A 19583-nucleotide genomic window follows, 5' to 3' on the forward strand; every position below is an offset into this window, starting at 1 on the left:
TTACAGCTTTCGATAATAGCTCATACTTGCAACGCAAAAATGAGCTGTGAGTGCTAAAAATTTTAAAAGCTTTCCGAAAGGTATATTGGTAATTGAGGTGGGGTTTGTACTTGATTTTGACAATTTTTTTGATCGTTACGCTTGTTGTCCTTACCTTTTCGTTCATCTTTCCGGAAATAAGAAAAAAACAAAATCAAACACAATCAAAAAACAAAAACATGCAAAAACGGTCGCAACGGGAAAAGAGTGTCGCACGAAAATAACCGTGGTTTCGAAAAAATACAGGCCCCCCTTCGCGATGCATGTGTAAGAATTGATTTTACAATAATTAAAACGTGGCTTTAACTAAAAGGAACTAAATTAATAAAAGTAAGTTGCGGGTGTGTGGAATTACGGGAAGAATCGTGTGCAATTAACGGGGTCGGTCACTCACCCACGCCAACAAACAACAACAAACACAAATAGCAACAAAACCAAGCTCAGTGCGCTATCAATGTTACAAATGCAAAGTAAATTATAGTTTATTACGCGAAAAGTGAACAAAAGAAAGGCCCTGGAAAAGTGCTAGAAAGAGACGGGGCAAGTGATGCAACTGCAGTTACACATACAAATACACGTGCAGCCAAAACAACATTGAAATCAAAGAAGAATAAAATAAATGCTGCAGAAATCAGCAGAGACAGGTGAAAAAGAAAAAGACAAATATGAACGAAAGCAAGGTGATTTCGCACGTTTAATCTGCTTAGAAAAGAGACTGTTTAAGTGTGTCTTATTTGCCGTCTCTGTCTATGTCTCCCCTCCCCACACTCACGCTTCTTGGGACATCTGTGCCGTGCATGTCTCGACGTGTCTTATTTTGTCTGTCCTTTTTCGCCCCCCTGCCGCAGCCACAGTCTCGTTTTGCTCTACATGTGGACGTGTGTGTAGGTGGCGTAGGTGTGTGTGTGTGACATGGTGACTCTTTGGTTGCTCTAATATATCTCAAGCAACAGTTACACTAGTCCAGAGCACAGCACCCTGTATTTCCAGGAGGCAAACGAAGGCACTTGTTACAGTCTCCTCCCCCTAGCCCCTTCACCCATCTTCCCCTCTGTCTGTGTGGCGTTCTTGTTGTTTCTCAATTGATTTATTTTTGCATAATCGTTCAGTGCCAGACCCATCGAATCGACCCGACCGACCGAATTCATAAGCAAAACGCACGCCAAGTACCTGCAATTGACACAAGTACCTACAATACATTTATATATTCGTATTCCATGTGCGATTTTTGACAACGAAGGGGGAGAATATACAGTGAAGTGCTAATGGAAAGTGCAGACACTTTTTCCAATGATTCCAATATCGAGCCATAATTCTTTCTGGTCTTCTATAATATCCCCTTCAAATGACTCACAGAAGCTGTGAAATTAACTGTTTTCCAGTCGTATTTTTGATAAACTGCCAACAGTTCCAGATTAGCTCAGCTCCAAACTGGTTTCTACACCTCATCTTTTCTGGATATTCTACAAACAACAAAAAGATAGACTTTCTAATGGAAACTATTGCTGATCAGGAAATATACTACATATGTAGCTTTTGATTTGATTGCACCTTGATGTGTACATAATTCCCATACGGGTGCTCGTATGGCTTGTTCCATTTCTTGCGCTTGGCTGGCGCTCTCCCCCGCCCCTCTCTCTCTCTTTGTAGTTCCCTTTACCTTTGTGTTTTGTGTCTGTGTGTGCAGCCACAATTAGCTGCTGGTGGGCCGCTGCTTGCCAAATCTTCGCACGTAACCCAATGCAAAGGAAAAAGACAGCAATAACTATAACAAAGCATCAACATAATCAAGCAGCCGCCTCTCGCTCTCCCTAACGGTGCCTGCCAGTATTAAGAAAACGTAAACCTGTTCTCTCTCTCTCTCTGCCTCTCTCGCATGCTCGACTTATTCATTCAAGCAAGTCTTTCGCGCAAAATAGAGAGAAAGATAGGCAGGTAAATGGAAGGTAAGGCAGTGCCGTTCTCAAGGTAATCGCACATGGGTCGTAGTTTTGGACTGCCTTACCTCTCGCGAACATACTCGGAGCGAAAGATCGCGAGGTGTTTGTTTGATCGAAGGAAAATGAAATAAATAACTTAATTCGTTCATTTATTTGCAGCAGCAAAAGAAAATCACAGAAAAAATTTTATAAAATAATGAAAAAGCAGAATCTTGCCGAAATTTTGGGTTTACAAATGTCTGAATGTGCGCAAGAATCTCAATGAACAATCCGATCGAATGAAAAGTTGAGAAGAACATTTGAATAGTGTGCAGCAGCTGTTCGAACGCTTGATAGAGGAAGGAAGGACGGACTGCAAGTTGAAGGTGAGTGCTCAAATTGTTCATATTTGCTTCATTCATTTACGGGGCTTAGATTGTCAACAGATCTGAAAAGTTACTGAAAACTTCCCACACACATGGCCTACGAAACCATGTCGCGAGCATTTCAATGGGCCACAGATTGAATATTACGTGACAGCTCTCTAAAAAAAACGTACCAGTAACTGTGTATGACGAAAATTGAATTTGAATCCGAGAGTATGTCACACAATATCAATCAAAGTCCCAAAAAAAACAAGCAACTGTTGAAAAAAACCCAAAAACCTGAAAATGCAACCCAATATCGACCCCAACAGAGATATTGTAGGAATAGGGCCAGTGGGATGTAGTTGGATGGAGTGGATAACTTTTTCACACTGGCGAAAAATGTGTGAAAAATCGATTAAAACAACAGCAATTTGGAACGATTTAAGGACTTCTTACTCCTCGCCAAAAGTTTCCCGTGTCGAGGGCGTTCAACCTTTCCGACTTTAGCCAGAGGCAAAAGTTCGATTCGATTTGATTTGATTTGTGTGTTGCGCTTGGAGATGCCCTTGCCCAAGAGGGTATATTGGGTTTTATACAGAAGGTTAGCAGAGAACAGAGCGGAAGGAAGTGCATTAACATGGTCAAAGGATATAGGATCTAAATGGGTTTCATGGCTCAAAGGTCTCTTTTTTTTTTGAAGAGTAAACGGATGAATTCAAGGCTTTGCCCTAGAAACGATTGAACAAAGGGCATTCCTATCATCGGTTCCTCAGTTCCTGTTTGGTGGGGGAACTCTCTAGTTTTTTTTGCAATCAACTTCCCATCCAAAGTTCTCTCTTTTTGTTGCTGTCTTTTGCCTGTCAATTGTTTTGCACAGGGCACAGTGTGTGGAGTAGTAGATGGCAGTGTCAGTCACAGTCATTAAAACTTTTCATTTGGTTTCCCAATCTCTTCATCTAACGCTCTGCCTTCATTTACTATAACGTTTGTTCGATTTGTTTTCTGTTTTTGTGTGTAATCATCGAATGAGTTTTCATCTATTGTCCAATTACGGCTTTGAGCGAACTTTGCTTTGAGTTTCATTAATTCATTAAAAACCCAAACACACATACACATGTGCATACATTTGCGGAAATGTTTTCATAATCGGAGCAGCAGCAGCAGTTACATAATTATAAAAACTTGAAAATCGGTTTCCCGAACCCTTTTCTCGTCTCTAAATTAATGCAACATTTAAATTTCAATTAAGTTTTGCCCCCGCCAGTCAGCAGAAAACGTGCTGAAGTTATAGTTTTTCCCAGTTTTCCCAGAACTAAATGTTTGTTTAGGCTGGAACTTTGATTTCCCGGCACTGATGATTGAAAGTAGCTTCGGCTATCAGGGAGCACAACCCCACTCAGTGGGGGAAACACTTAAAAAACATCTCCCCCAACCCACACCACCCTCAAAGTGGCAATTAAAAGCACATAAAAAAGTAAGAGAAACAAGCACAAAGGAGAACTCTAAACAACAAATAGGTTTGCAAAATGTTTACACTTAAATCCGGAACAAATGCGTTCGTTCCGATGTGCTATGTGCTATAGGAATTTCTGCTAAAATTTCAGGGATTTGGGGGTATTGGAGAGGAGAAGTGTGCGCTCCATTTGGAGGAATGGGAAAGAAAAGTCACGCCAACTGATTCCAGTTTTTTTGGGTGTTTCGACTTGTTGTATAGGCAAAAAAACACAGACCCGAAATTTCTCATAATCTTCACTCGGCGGCGACTTTTGTTTTCGTTTCTCATTCTCAGGCGAGAGAAAGCGCGCCGCGACTTTTTTTTGTAAACACACAACAATGAGGAATTATACAAATTTCAGCCATACAACAATAATAGCCCTAGCCCTTTGCGTGAATTTAGAAAAAAACACGACAAATTTTAACATTTTCAAGTTGCGATGAACACAGTGCGAGGCTTAGGGCCACCCCCCATTCATGTACTCGTACACCGATTCACTCTGATTTCATCCATTCATACTCTCGATCACTCATTCACCTATTTATTTAATTTTTTTCTGTGCGCTTTTTCATCTTTTCCTGTTATTTTGGAATTAGTTTTCCTTTGCTCCCGACTTTTATCGCATGTTGGCGTTTTTTGGGTCACTTTTGATGGGTGTTTGTGCCCCGAATGCACACGCAAATTAAAGTTTACCTCCCCCCTACCTCTAATTACACTCCTCTCTCTCTCTCTCTCTAAATGCAATTTGTGGGGATGCCTCTCTCCAGCTGATGCGAGTGGAATATTAAATGGAATATTCATGTGTTAATTTTGGGCCACACTTAATTTACTTTCTTTTTCACCAAATAAAATATATGGAGAGAAAACTGAATGGAGTCGAAACTTAGTTCCTTATCGGGAATGTTTCGTAAATAATTTATACAAATTTTACATAAATTTACAAAGATCTTATGGTCCCGTTTCTTGGTGTTCTTCTGCAGTTCTGGCCCTCCGCCTCCTCCTGCTCGAGTTTTCATAAATAGAGTTTGCTTTGGCTTGATTTCTGTGTGGGACGTAGGCTTCTTTTCTTGTTAATCTCAATCCAAAGTCTGTGCCTATATTAAGTCCCTCTGGGTTGAAGTTAAACACACAAAGAGACAAAACAAACAAACCGAATGTAAAGCTCTGTGCATGATCCCATCTCTATCCCAAACTACTAGATTGTGGATCTCTGTGTGGATTTCTGGGTTGTGTGCTCCGTTGATTTGACTTCATTATCAGCTCCTTGACTCGTTGTTTCTTGAATAAACATTCATTTCATTTGGTGGGGAGCAGCACAGCATCTAATAGATGTGGCCATGATTGTTTGTTGGTAAAACACTATTTTTAATCGCCAAGCAGAAGCGCGTTGCGTTGCCAAGTCGCTCCCCACTCCCCACGCCCGTCCACCTCTCAGTGTCTCCCACCTCCCGACACGAGTTATTTTCGTTCGATTGGATGCGTTGGACATTTAATAAATGCCACTATTTTGCCTCCAGCGATGGATACTCGTGTGTATATCATATTTTGACAACATGTACGGCCAGTCGATAGCCAACTGCTGTGTTACGCTGCTCCTCTTTTATTGGAATTTACCTTTCCAACTAAAAATCTAATTATATATTTTATTCATGCCAATGCATTGCTTGTGTTTATCTTTATCTTTATCTAAGATACTCACATTCATAGACGTACGGCTTCTGGCTTCTGTTTTTTGTTTGTGTTTTCTTTGTAAATGATTCTCTCCGGGTCTCTAGTCTTTATTGTATAATTACCAAACATGCGTCAAATGCAGGCCTGTCTGGTGACAAAGATACTCATGTGCATACGGGGTAGGGGCATAGGGGATGGCAGGCAGAATATGGCCAAGCTTTAGATTATAATTCCAAGTGCTACGTAAAATCATTTCAGCCAAATGCTGCCGTAATAATAACTGTTTTTGTTTGCTTGTGGCTTAAAATTTCTGCTGGCCATATATTCATTTCCCTACCTCACAGTCTCCCCACATTCCCTTTTCTCTCTCTCTCTGTGGCGAGTGTGTCTTTTGTTTTATCAGCTGCTGAAAGTTTTTAGTCGAGCAAACATAGGTACAGATAAACAATTTTTTTCTAGGTAGAGTACGGGCATGTGCGTCTTTGTGTCTCTAAATTATTATCCAACAGCCAGGCAGTGACGTCAAAGTGCAATCTGTGGGAGGGCAAAGAATCAGAAATAGAATCTGGGCAGCAATCGATGCATTTTCTATGCCATCGCATCATTGATTCATATCTAGAGCGCAGCTCTGGCAGTCAGATAGGAGAGGTCAAACCAATTCATTACGGTACTCCTAAAGAATTATAACTACTTCAGAATGTTTCTACAAGGCTAAGACTTGACTTGAGTATCTACCTCCAAGTGCCTGTAATCTGAAACATTCTGCTTCTGAGTTGATGAACTATGTTTATGTTTTCGTTGGGATTTAATTGTGTCAATTTGTTGCGAAGTTGTGTCCCCTGTTTGCGTTTGCATGGCCTTCACAGAGCTACAGCCGGTTCAACGAGTCCAACCAATGCATGAGAAGTGACCAATGAGAAATAGACATAGATACAGAGATACAAATGCAGCAGGTCTATCTTGAGATACCGGTTTGCAGAGGGTGAGTGAGAGCCCGGCAACACACCCACTTGAAATGCTGTCAGCCATATTCCTATCCATCGAAGTCGTGCACTGTCCGGCGAGCGACCGTGCAGCGGTACCGCAATTATCAGTGCAATTTTCTTATTGTCCGTATACAAGAATCGCTCTTTGTCTTTGACTCTTGCGGGGACTGTGACTCGTGATCGTGAATCGATCAATTGCAGCAGGGCATGCAGTTGGATGACTGTGAGAGAGGTTAAACTGTACCCTGGCTTGATTATAATCGAGGTCATCATTCTCCGAGGAGGAGAAACACACAAAGAGGCAAGATCAGCGAACTCTCCAAATTATCGAGATGATTCAGATGCCACCAGGGGCCACCTTGCGTGTGTGATGTGTGTAAGGGGGCTAAGATCTTGAGCAATTCTCGGGGTCTCTCGCTCGTTCGGTGACATGTGACTTTTGTGGACTTTTGTGTTGCAATTAAAAGCTGCAGCCAACAATGGATGGCAAATGTGTCGCTTTCGCAGTTCCAGTTTCAGTTTCAGTTGCAGGTTCCATTCAAAAACAAATAAACCCGCTCTACTCGTAAAAGCCAAACTCTGCACCCGCTCCCCCAGTCAACTGCAATGACTACTAAGAGGATTATTTGCCACTCCGTTGCTCCGCTGTGCCGTTGCTGAATCTCTGACAAGACTCTGCTGTGAGTACTCGTAGTAATCCGATCCACTCCATCTAACTCACACTCGCACCACTTTTTCGGTGTTTTGTTGTGCTTGGGGAGGCAACTGGGTGGGTGGATGGCGATGGCTAGCACGTCATGGAAGCGCCTTAAATTCAGGCCAAAACCCAGCCCAAGTCTCAGCCCCAGCTCCAGTGCAAAGTAATTTAAAACAAAAAAGCTTAAAACGAGTTTGTCGAATTCCAAAAGCCAAATAATTACACGAAAAGCATTCGAGTTGCATCGCTGGGGGCTTAGGAAACTTGAGAGCTGCAGTTGAGTGGCCCCAAAGAACACCCAAAGAAGAGAACAAAACCCCATTGTATGCTGATACAGCTAAAGAAGATTCCCCAGGGAATGGGTTGACTTGAGTATTATATTCATGAATGAGGAGAAGCAACAGAGATTTTATTTGGGGAATATATGTAGAAAGAGTGCAAGCGAGAGCTTACTAGCGATACAAAAAATATAACGAGAGTGCAAATAGGGAGTACGAGGAGAAGGAGCGCTCGCCAACGAGTAAAGAAACAACGATAAAAGGGTTTAAGCTTCCCTCTCCTACTGCCTGGAATTATTTCGCCTGCGATCTCAAATAACCACAAAAGACGTCAAATTGTCGGGTGTTTATTTATTTACTCGTAAGGGAAACATACTCGGTGCGTAGTAAACAATAATAATATTACGTAAAGTGTACATTCGGTATGAATGTGGGTCAGAGGGTCAAGCGGCAAGCATCTGAATAATCTCGTTTTCTACAATTTCTGAATTATTTAATGCAAAGGAAAGAAGAAGCTGCGAGTGCCTTCAGTGTGCCTTATCTCCCGGCGTCATTCCAAGTCACTCGACGAGTACAAACCTCTCAGATCAGCGGCCTCTGATCAGTTCAGACCTCAGCCTCAGTTGTCTGTCTATTGGGAATTTGTTTGTTGTTGTCTGCATTCAAGCGTGCATTTGAGATCATAATTTTGCTGCAACCTCTCTGAAAATATTTTGTCAAATGAAACCAGGTAGAATTTCGGACTAATTAAGCAGAATATTTCTTTATTTCCCGCGTCGTAAGTTTATGGGCTTTCCGGTTGCGGTTTCAATTTGATGGCGTTGGGTCTGGCTCTATCCTTGGGAGATTATCAGAATCCAATGTCAAACAAACATTAAACAGCTGCTCATACAAGAGAAGTGGAGCCCAGCCCCCGCTCCCTCTTGTGGGAGTAGCCTCTACCTTCCACTGAGGGCATGGCAAATCTAGTTGTTTGTTTCCGCGAGATACTCGTAGATGTCCGCAGTGTTATCAGGCTTGTTGCCATGGCTCTTGGGTGTTTCATCATAATTGACTCTCTGCCGCTCTAGTTCTAGCACTGTTCCGTTGCGTTCCACGGGGGAAAACCTCAAGAAAATACTTGAAAGTTGACAGAATGTATCTCCATTCTTGACTAGCTTTTATTTGCAAGTCCCTCGCTGCTCTCTCGCTTATCAGTGGGGGAACAACACATCTCCGTCTGTTATCAGCTGAAGCAAGAGGAAGGAACAGTGCAAAGTAATGTTTCGGCGTAAATTAATTATTATTGATACAAGTTTTTGCAATGGGCTGGAAAGTATCTTTGTATCTTTTATCTACTAACACAGAAATCGGCAAAGAAAAAGGCAAAACAAACAAAGAAAGAAACTCGTTTTTCAAACTTAACTTCCTGTATGGGAGCGAGGTGCATAAGATATCACACATGTATATATAGCTCCATGTTTGTATCTGTATCAGTATCTGTGCATGCAGTTTTTATTGTTTTTGTATTCGTATATGGCAATGCACAATGTATTCACTTTCCATTCGCTCGTATGTACTTTTGATTGTTTTCCTCGCAAAAGTTCCATTAAGATTCTAAAAATGAACGAATGAACAATAAAAACCAAAGAAGGAACGAGAAACAAAACACTGCCAGAGAGATACACAGACAGAGAGAGACAGAGAGAGAGAGAGAGAGAGGTAGACAGGAGTGGTGACACATGCAAAAAGCCAAAATGTCTCCTCTCGACTCTCGTTTCAACTTGACGCGAAACGAGTTTACTTTATTTGGCTTAGACAACAAACAGGCTGCTGCTTCTGCTGCTGCTACTTTCGAGCCTCGTTGGGTTGACGACTACTTGACTGACCTTTACCATTTTTTGTTAAGCACATTTTTTTTTGACAAGAATCAGCCAGAAATAAATCGTGTTTGTGGCTTTGCACTTGTGATTCTGTCATTGGCCTGCCTCCAAGCTGCTGCTGCTGCTGCTGCTGCTGCTTGGAGCAGTGTTGGCACTTGTTGACTTTCGCATTGTCTCATTTAATTACATCAGCCATTGCTCAGAATCCCCGTCCGTCCTGCTTCCAGCACAGCTACGCTAAGCTTCTCTCTGCTTCTTGGGGGTTCAATGTTCTGCCTCCCCGCTCCCTCCCGAAGAGATAGAGACAAAGACAAAGCCACAGAAAGAGAGAGAGACACAGAGACGTGATCTGCATCATCATCATCAGCAGACGTGGTTGGAAGTGGAATAACCCACCGAAGGGTTCGTGATCGAGGAACTAACTTCAAATGATCCAACGATCAAGATCAAACAGGTGCACCATAAAAAATGTTTATAATCAGGCCACGCACTTGGAATTATAATGAACTTATTTGGAAGTACCAGAAACGAGTGTAAATTGAGTTACTGAATGGAGTAATCGGTAATTGTTCCGGATCTACTCGTGCAGCGGCATTTAATTTTAATATCCTTCAATCCCTTGCCACATGCCTAAGCTTATGCAACGTGCACCTGCTGTCACTCTGCCACTCAAAGCTACTCGATATGTAAAAAAAAAATATTAATTTTAAAAAGGTTTTCCCACTACACTTGGTCTTTCTGCTTTCGCCGAACTCATTCGGACAATGTCCAGTACCCCCATCCAGCCCCATTCCTCCATCCTGTTGCCACAACAACAACAACAGCTGGAAAACATATTTCATAAATGGTGTCCAATATTCGGAACCCAACTGCAAGCGATTATGTAATATTTCAGTGTTGTTTTTTGCTCTCTCTCTCTCTCTCTCTCTCTGTGTGTGTACTGTCGATTATCCCCTCATCCCAAGGGTTACCGCGTCCATGTCGCGGATGTGGGCCTTTAATTAACTTTCATTCGTGCAATTCATGCCCAAGAGAGGCTTCACTCGAGAGTCGAGAAATGGATTCGATTTGTGTTTTTATGGTCAATTACGATTGCGAGTGGTCTACACTCCATGGAATATACATATTAGTGATCTGTTGGATAAGATAATCCAACAAAAAACAAGCTACATTTCCTGGCTCAGTTTTTGTGTTCTCTAATTGCGAATGGATCTACACGAATCATCTGTTTCGATCTGATCCATTTCCTACATTCAACCATCTGCTGACTGCAGCAACTGGAACATGGGTTGGGTGGAGAGTGGGACAACATTTTGTATGTTTTGGCAATTGGCCAAAGAAATGGCCATAAAATAAGGCCACAACAAATTGGCTATTTCATCATCCATCTGGGTATCCTCTTTTATCCATGGAACAGGCGGAGTTGAACAGAGAGGCGCAGTGGCAGTGTCAGTATCTGTGGCTGTGGCAGCATCTGTGTGACACCAAAAACTGAATAAAAGGCGAACACACACACACAAAATGTTCAAAAATGTAGAACATGAAAGCAATAAGCTGCAACATTTGTGGGTCATCCAAACCACCCAATGGGCAGCAGCAGGAACCCCAGAATCAGGAGACCCCGAAGCAGGAGGAGTAATTGATTAGAGGTAGAGGCAGAGGCAGAGGCAGAGGGCGAGCAGCCAGAAGTGCACCGGAACGCCGAGAACCAATGGGTAAACCCACTGATTGAAGCAACTAAATCACACTTAAGCGGTCATCCACCAAGTAAATCCTCGTATTAGTTGCCATTTGCTGAGGTTCCCAAGGGAACAAAAGGAGGGAGGAAAAGGCAGTACTGGAGAGGGGACTCGGAGGAAGAGTCCCTTGAAGGAGGCAGCAGAAAGGATCACAATCACGAGCATTAGCCTTCTTTTGTTGATGATTTTCATATTTTTCCTTTTGAGCCGCTGGGGAAATCGATATATTACCGACCGCACTGCCGCCCTGCTGCCCTTTTCCTCTATTTCGCTCTTCCCTTTGAAGGGTGCGTGTGTGGGGGCGTGTTCAAGTGTTGTTGTTGTTCCTATTGTTGCTTTTGTTGCTGCTGCATATTTAATGTGTACCTAAAATATATTAGTGAATGGAAAATCCTTAAGCCTGCTGGTTAAGCGAGCAACTGCTGGCTCTCACACACTTTCTGAGAGGGAGGAAGGCAGAAATGTATCTTTAAGATGTAGTGTTGTCCGTGCCTGGTCGTGTCACGGTGTATCTCTATCCTTCCTGCTCGCGTCACTGTTGCAACTCTTCTAAGGCCTACCCCCAGCACACATGCACTCGTATTCCATCGGTTGCATGTTGGCTTGGTGGCATGTGTCCTCTCTCCGTCTGTCTGTCTGTGTGTGGCAAGCTTTTTAATAGAAGACGCCGGCGACAAGCATCCTTCTTATCCTTCAGCGGAAGTCTGAACAGCCAGCAGAGGGAAGTGAAGGGGCGGACAGATGTCGAGGGGCATGCCGTAGTCATCTTTCTTTTTGCCTTAGTCAGTGGAAGTGGTTGTGGCTGTGGCTGTGGCATGTTGCACACTGACTTTAATTGCGGTGGCTTAGGGAGCAATTAGTGCATGTGCCACCAATGGGGCGTTGGAGCTTCGTTCAGGAAGTAATCGGCGGCGTCATCAACTCGGAGAGTGAATTTTCTGTGTGTGTGTGTGAAAGTCCCTAATGGCAGACAAGTGTGGCAAGTGGTGTGGGGCAGGGGGCCACCGAAGTTGGACACAAGTTAAAGTCAATTTCTCTTCTTAATTCTTTTTTCCAGGCTATGCCTCACTGTCGGCTCAGAGTCTTAAGGAGCCGCATGGATAAGGATTATTGTTTGATTGATTGATTGAACGAATGAACGAATTGTGACCCCTCCTGAGTGCTGGTCACTGATAAATGCTACAACAGAATGTCGACGCAACGCTCATCCGGAACCGGGGCCCAGCATATCGAACAGTATACGAATCCCTCCTTTGAGGAGGAGTCCTGCGACACACCACAGGCCACAGGAGCAGTTGTTGCCACGGCGACTGTCACGGGAACAGGCACCGCCAATGCCACAGGCACAGCCACAGCCACAGGCACCACTGCCACTGCCACTGCCGGCGGCAGCAACATCCACAGCTCCAACAGCAATGCCAGCGATGCCAGCACGACACATCGCAAAGGTCACAGGTGAGGAAACGAAACGAAATCCAATCGGTTGCAATTGCCAGAAGTAGAACTAGAAGCGGAGACAGAGGCAGAGAGACATTAGCCACGTAATTTGTAGCTTGCAATGGAAAGGGAAAACTATTTACATAAATTGACACTTTCCCCGAGGAGAGGTGGAGAACCTACGGAGGGTGATACAACAAACAAAAGCGAAGAGCGATACTCCATATCGACAATTAGCCTGGGGGCGGCAGCAGAATTTGTCCTCCTACTCGTTGTGGCACGTAGCAGGAGCCAGGCACGTTTAGAGTGGTGCGGGGGGTCTTGCACCACGTCTAGAGAGTGACACGTGGCAAGAGCCGGGACTGTGGAAGGGTCTGCGGAGGGATGTCTGGTGTTGGTTTAAGGCTTAATAATTCATAAGACTGCAGCGCCTTTCGTTTCGAAATTCAATCGATAAGAGGCGATTACGATGAGTAGTCGTGGCAGTCGGTCAAGTTTGAAATATTCACCACCCATCCCAGCACCCACCTCCTCGGCTCCGCTCCACTCCCCCAACCCACAAGGGAAAGCGTGACAAACAAGTCCAGGGTGAGAGCAGCACGTGAGCTTCGAGTTGGATTCACTCGATGGCGCCGCAGTCATCCGCGTGCACTGCCAGACGAAGGAACTCCAAAACCATAACCGGAAGGAGAACGGGAACACACCAGACCCAGTGGCACAACCAACCATTGAGAGGAAGAGTAAGACTCAGCGTCAGAGGCAGCGTCAGAGTAGAGCGAATTTTGTGGTTACAGTAGCTGCTGCCAAGCCAAACAACAAACAGCAGAGGCAGAGAAGGAGAAGGAGGCAGGCAGCGGGGCAGAAGCGTGTGCTGTGCTGTATGTGTCTTGGCCAGAAGCCCAAAGTGCTTGACATTGAATGTGGGGTGATGGAATATAATGGTAGGGCAAGGCGAGATGTCCTCGCCCTCCAGCGGCCTTGGACCGTCCGTGGCCGTCGCCAAGTTCTAGGCCGGCTTATAGACGGACAGACAGACAGACAGCCGAATGCCGTAGGCCTCACAGAAAATGTTTTTTGCAAGGCAAGAAATGAGGGGAATGAATGAGCGCAGGCAGGAAGGTCGAGGCTTTCAATACACTAAGGATAAACGAAGATACTTGCAGGCTTTTAGAGTTTCAAAATCAATCGATTTGCAAGGATTCAAGAAGAGGGAACCTCCAGCACTTTGGGAACTGTTTATGGTAGCAACAGCAATCTTGGGGCTGGTCTGGTATACTTGGGTTTAGTAATCGTAATATAATTCACACTTTTCAGTCACTGCATACAAATTTGGAATTCCAGTTTAGACAACATAAAGACACTCGCCCAGACACACGCACACAAACTCTAATTCGTTTTGGCCAAAAGCGCAGCATCAAAAACCCCAGTAAAAAATCAGAAAAATGCAAGAAATCAAAGAAAAGAAAATCTTTGACCAAGTCTAAGGATCTCAACAGCACAATTTTGCAATCTCCATTTCAGGCGGCAGGAATCAATGTACCAGATGACCGGACTCTACTCTGAGACGAACAGCGGCGATGACAGCAGCATAGACGCGGCACTGGGGGAAACACAGTTGCCACCCACAAGTGGTACGGCTGCTGCTGCCACGGCGGACAGTAGTGTGATGGTCAAGTGCCACAGTCGCCAGGCGTCGGCGGGCAAGTGTCCGGCGGATGAGGAGGAGGACTACGACGAGGAGCAGTTCAGCTCCGGCGATTGCGGCATACTCAACTGCCGGCCGAGTGGCATTCAGAGATTCGCTCGCATCAAAATCTTTGTGCTGCTGTTGTCCCTCCTGGTCATGATGCAGCAGGCGCTCAGCTCGGGCTACATAAACTCTGTGATCACGACCATCGAGAAGCGCTTCGAGATACCCTCCAGCTACTCTGGCCTGATTGCCTCCAGCTACGAGATCGGCAACGTCATAACAGTCATCTTTGTCAGCTACCTGGGCAGCCGTCGACACATTCCCGTGTGGATCGGCATCGGCGCCGTCATCATGGGCATTGGCTCGCTGGTTTTTATGGTGCCACACTTCACAGGAGAGGCCAATCCGGGCATTGCCATCCTGAACCAGACCAGCGACAACATATGCCGCAGTGCGCTGGTGCGTGACCAGGACATGGATCTGGGTCGCCTCTCCAGCGGTCTCTCCAACCAGCCGCTAGCACCTCACACGTTGCGCGAGGACAACTGCCTGGAGGGCAAGGCCTCCACCACGGGGCCTGTGCTGCTCTTCGTTCTGGCCCAACTTCTGCTCGGCTGCGGCGGCAGTCCGCTCTTCACCCTGGGCACTACCTACGTGGACGATCACGTGCGCACCGAGAGCTCTTCGATGTACATCGGTTGCATGTACAGCATGGGCGCCTTTGGGCCCGTCGTGGGCTTCCTTCTGGGCGCCTATCTGCTCTCCTTTCACATGGACTCGCTCACCTCTGCCACCATATCGATCAGTGAGTATTCAATCCTGCTCCGAAGTGCTCAGATTTTCTAATCTTCACATTATCTCTTGCAGCTCCTGGCGACCGTCGATGGGTTGGCCTCTGGTGGGGTGGCTTCCTGCTGTGCGGCGTCATCCTTCTGGTGGTGGCCGTGCCGTTCTTCTCCTTCCCCAAGGTGCTCGCACGCGAAAAGAAGAAGATTCGCAAGAGCAGCGTTGTCCAGCCTGTGCTGCCCAACAATTCCGTGGTGGCTGGCGGTGTCGGCGTGGGTGGTGGTGGTGCTGTGGTGGCCACCGATGAGCTCGGGAAGGTGGTGAAGAAGGTGGAGATTGTGGCCGTCACAAGCAAGGAGGAGCAGCAGCAGTTGCCCCCAAAGGTGGACACTGGCTACGGAAAGGACATCAAGGACATACCCAAGTCGATGCTGCGGCTGGTGAAGAATCCCGTGTACATTGTAACCTGCCTGGGCGCCTGCATGGAGCTGATGATCGTCTCCGGATTTGTGGTCTTCCTGCCCAAGTACCTGGAGACGCAGTTCAGTCTCGGCAAGAGCCAGGCGAACATTTTCACGGGCTCGATAGCCGTGCCCGGCGCCTGCATTGGCATCTTTCTCGGCGGCTGCATATTGAAGCGATTCCAGCTGAAGCCCAAGGGCGCCGTCCAGTTCGTGTTGATCACGAACGTGATTTGCCTCGCCTGCTACGCGATGCTGTTCTTTTTGGGCTGCGACAACCTGAAGATGGCCGGCACCACGATCCCCTACTACACCAGCAACAAGGGTGGCTCCACGCTGGAGCAACCCTTCCAGGTGAATCTCACGGCCGCCTGTAACTTTGGCTGCGAGTGCCTCACCAGCGAGGTGGAGCCCGTCTGCGGCAACAATGGACTGACCTATTTCAGTCCCTGCCACGCCGGCTGCACGGCCTTCTCCTCCAGCTCCAACTACACCAACTGTGCATGTGAGTAATCCACCGAAAGATCTGTCTCTCTCTCGGATGATCTCTAGCTTTCCTTTGCGCAGGTGTTCACGCCAACATCTCGAGCAGCATTTATCGGGGCGCTGGCGGAAGCCAGGCACAGGCTCTCAGCGCCAGAGACGACTTTGCCGAGGTCACTGTGGTGCCGGTGGCCACAGCGGGACCCTGTGCCACGCCCTGTCGCACCATCTATCCGTTCCTCATTCTGCTCTTCTTTATGACCTTCCTGGTGGCGTCCACGCAGATGCCGCTGCTCATGATCGTCCTGCGCTCAGTGTCCGAGGAGGAGCGCTCCTTTGCCCTGGGCATGCAGTTTGTCATCTTTCGATTGTTTGGCTACATCCCAGCGCCGATTCTCTTTGGCAATCTCATCGACTCGACCTGCCTGCTGTGGAAATCCTCGTGCGGCGAGAAGGGCGGTCGCTGTCTCATCTACGACATTGAGAAGTTTCGCTACAAGTAAGGGACTCTCTCATGATCTCTCATAGGCAATCGATTGTAATTAATACTGATTCCCTTTTCCTCAGATATGTGGGTCTTTGTGCCTCTGTGAAGCTGGTTGCTCTGTTCATCTTCATCGTGGACTGGTGGCTGGTGCGACGACGCAAGCACCTGGAGAAGACCAAGCCGCTGAATGCCAGCGATCCCATCATTGGCTCCATCATTAGCCTGGACAAACGTGAGTGAAGAATTAGGCATAGGAGAAGCAAGAAGATTGATGGGAGCATGCGGCATATAAATTAAAACATTTTAAGGCTGTAAAAATGAGTGAAAATATCTAGAAATACGAGTAATTAGTGTCTAATTCCCATTATCATTTGTGTTTGTCATGGAATCCCCATTCATTTTCCTTTGATTTGTGTGTTGCAGTTTTTGAGGAGAAGCTGTCTGGTGCAGAGCCAGCCGCTGGCTTCGTTGGCGGTGCAGGAGAGCTGATTATACCCACAGATATATTGCGGCATTCGCGCAATGATTCACGCACTATGCAAATGGATTATTGGTGAGTCCACACACTCCTTTAAAGAACCCTCCACTAATAATTTATATCCTTTGCAGCTACGACAAGTGCGGTCATGTGGTGCCGCCCACGAACACGTGCAACCAGCCGCAGACAAAGTCCAAGAAACATTTCCGCAGCGCCTCGTGTGATGTGAAGATGATAAAGAGCTTTGCCAGGGATCACAACTCGTCGAGCGAGCCTGCAGATGCCGCGGGACAGGAGGCCAGCGGTGGTGGCAGCAGCAACAAGTACAAGAATCTCAAAAAGTTCCAGGCACACACGCGCAACCACTCGACGGATATGCACGACAATAGCCAGCCCATACGCTTCATCCAGAACCAGCTGCGGCCCCAGGACTGTGCCGAGGAGGAAGACGACGATGAGTTGACCACCGGCTGTGGCCATTTTGTGAAGAAGCACTCGCGAAACCACAGCTACGATCAGATCTACATGCCAAACAACATACGCTTCGATGCGGACTTTTTGCGTCATCCCCATGCGCACCACAATCCCAAGAAGAACGTGAATGTGCTCAAGAATGTGGTGGCCGAGACGGGTGGCAAGCTAAAGAACTCAAACGAGATGGAAGCCGGCTCTGGCTCGCGTGGACATTCGCGTAACAATTCCAAGGACTTGAACACCAAATTGGCCACTGGTTCAGCTCCATCGAGCAGCGGCGCGCCACAGCCAGCAGTTGAGCAGCCAATAGCCACGACGGGACTGAGTGTCCTAAGACATCGTCGCACCAACTCCAAGGATCTGAACTACACAATGCTGCCAGAGGTGTCAGCGCCTGTAGCTGCTGCTGTGCCCGCTGCGAATGTTAATCGTGGTGGAGTAGGAGTAGGAGTAGGAGCAGGAGCAGGAGCAGCTGGGCATCAGCAGCAGCACTCGCGGAATACGTCTCACCACAAGATTCAAATCGACGACGACCGAAACGAGCTCATCAACGACAACGATGAGGAGGAGGACCGCTCATCGATGCGGCTGTAGTTCCTGTAGTTCCTTTTCTTCCCGAGTGCTTAGTGTATGTCCCTCCCAGTTAGCTATAATCTAGGATATCGACACCACTAGTGGCACCATTCCAGGCACCTCCTTGGCCTCTTTGTGTGTGCGCCCCCAACTGCAACTGCTCATTGTACTTACAACCGAGTGTTCAAATCTACTATCCTCGTAGACAAACCAATAACCACAACAATAGAAATCTTTTGATATGTGCAAGCAACGTGTTCAAATCCAAGTGTAATCCGCATTCGATTCACCAACGTTGGTAGGCTCGACACAATTGCAGATAATATTTATGGATCCATGGATCTAGGCACTAGAATAGGTACCAGATATACCGCGATATACCGATATAGATACAGATAGAGATATAGTAAGCAAAGTAGCAGCATATTGTAGGACGTAGATCGTTGTGATAGGAATATTTTGTATTGTATTTTGTAGAGTGGAAGATTGGAACGTAGTGGAATCTCGGTTTCGTAGTGGAAACAGACGCTTTGACTGAGACTGAGGCACTGAAAGAATGAAAGGACAAGGATAGAGATACAGATACAGAGACAGTAAATAGAAGTGAAGTGAAGTTAGAAATGAATAGAAAATTGAATGTTTTAATAATCTACGAACGTGTAAACAATTGTCAATGGAAATTGTGCTGTGAAACAATGTGTGAGTATAGGAAAACAACAAACAAAACAATTAATGAAACGAAAGTGTCTAGAAAAACAAGAGGAGAGAAGAGACGAGTAAAGGTCGAGGGAAACACGCTGAATGTAATTCTTATGCAATACCACATTTATTTAGAGAATCTTTGTGGACGGACAATGGAAAGTGTTGGTTCGAACGAGTGGATGAGGATCGAGGATCGTGTGGAGCTAGATGGTTTAGCTAGAGATTAGATTAGGCATAAGTATACAAAAACTGAGTGTAAATTCCTGAATTCCCTGTTTTAAACGTAGACAAAGACGAGACGAGTAGGAAGCAGGAGTCTTGATTTTAAACAGAAATGACGTACTTTAAAAAATGCGATAATGCCTTAAAATATATCAATTAAATCCACATGGATATATTATATACACACACACACAGAGCATAAGATTAAGAAAAAGATAAAATAAGATCCCAACTTCAATGGAGTAATTGGAGTTCACTTCCCCCAAAATAGTCCCTAAGTGATGCAATCTATAGGTTAGCCTAGCAGTAGCCACTAAGTCTATGTATACACCAGCCAGCGGCCACCCAGCCATCCGCATGGGGCAGCACTTCTACATTGATAAGTATGTACCTACAAAATAGCTAAAATTCATGTTGAGATCAATGTATGTCACATTACTGAAAAGCGATTTTAATACCACAGACTACGCCAAGACTAAGACGTAGGCGAGTCTCGACTTGGATATATTATGTATACAATAAACTATATCTTCAGAATATAGTTACTTATAGTATCTGCATCTGCATACTACATCGATTGTAGTAATCGTATCTATGCGGAGGCTGAGGTATAAATATTTTTACTTAGCGAAAATATTGAAAGAGTAAACTAAACTAAACTAAACTAAACCATAAAAAATAAAGTGTATGAAATGAAAACAATGAGACTCCTGAAACACACAAAAACATAAGAAAT

At 45.7% G+C, this 19583-nt stretch overlaps 1 protein-coding gene across 4 annotated transcripts; it reads left to right on the forward strand.

The window, feature by feature from the left end:
* The first annotated feature begins 207 nt into the window (after positions 1-207).
* LOC117587933 (solute carrier organic anion transporter family member 5A1) lies at positions 208-18652 on the forward strand. Of its 4 annotated transcripts, XM_034278922.1 has the most exons (9): positions 208-369; positions 2139-2344; positions 12112-12509; positions 14013-14986; positions 15049-15933; positions 15996-16410; positions 16479-16630; positions 16822-16951; positions 17008-18652. In XM_034278922.1, exons 3-9 carry the CDS (start codon positions 12244-12246, stop codon positions 17942-17944), a joined length of 3759 nt encoding a protein of 1252 aa, XP_034134813.1. In that variant the 5' UTR covers positions 208-369; positions 2139-2344; positions 12112-12243; the 3' UTR covers positions 17945-18652. The 4 variants fall into 4 exon arrangements, with proteins under 4 accessions (XP_034134813.1, XP_034134816.1, XP_034134815.1 ...); XM_034278925.1 differs by lacking the exons at positions 208-369; positions 2139-2344 and adding an exon at positions 3480-3489 and having other exon boundaries at positions 12416-12509; XM_034278924.1 differs by lacking the exons at positions 208-369; positions 2139-2344; positions 12112-12509 and adding an exon at positions 9433-9453 and having other exon boundaries at positions 14140-14986.
* The last annotated feature ends 931 nt before the right edge of the window (positions 18653-19583 follow it).

The sequence above is a fragment of the Drosophila guanche genome, unplaced genomic scaffold, assembly GCF_900245975.1.
Source record: "Drosophila guanche unplaced genomic scaffold, DGUA_6, whole genome shotgun sequence".
In the NCBI taxonomy this organism is placed as follows: domain Eukaryota; kingdom Metazoa; phylum Arthropoda; class Insecta; order Diptera; family Drosophilidae; genus Drosophila; species Drosophila guanche.

Excerpts from the sequence above, each read along its gene's own strand:
- LOC117587933 (XM_034278922.1), top strand. The coding sequence starts at position 12,244 with ATGTCGACGCAACGCTCATCCGGAACCGGGGCCCAGCATATCGAACAG. Across the intron at positions 14,987-15,048 it reads CTCTGCCACCATATCGATCA|CTCCTGGCGACCGTCGATGG; the intron begins GTGAGTATTCAA and ends TATCTCTTGCAG. Across the intron at positions 16,411-16,478 it reads ATTGAGAAGTTTCGCTACAA|ATATGTGGGTCTTTGTGCCT; the intron begins GTAAGGGACTCT and ends CCTTTTCCTCAG.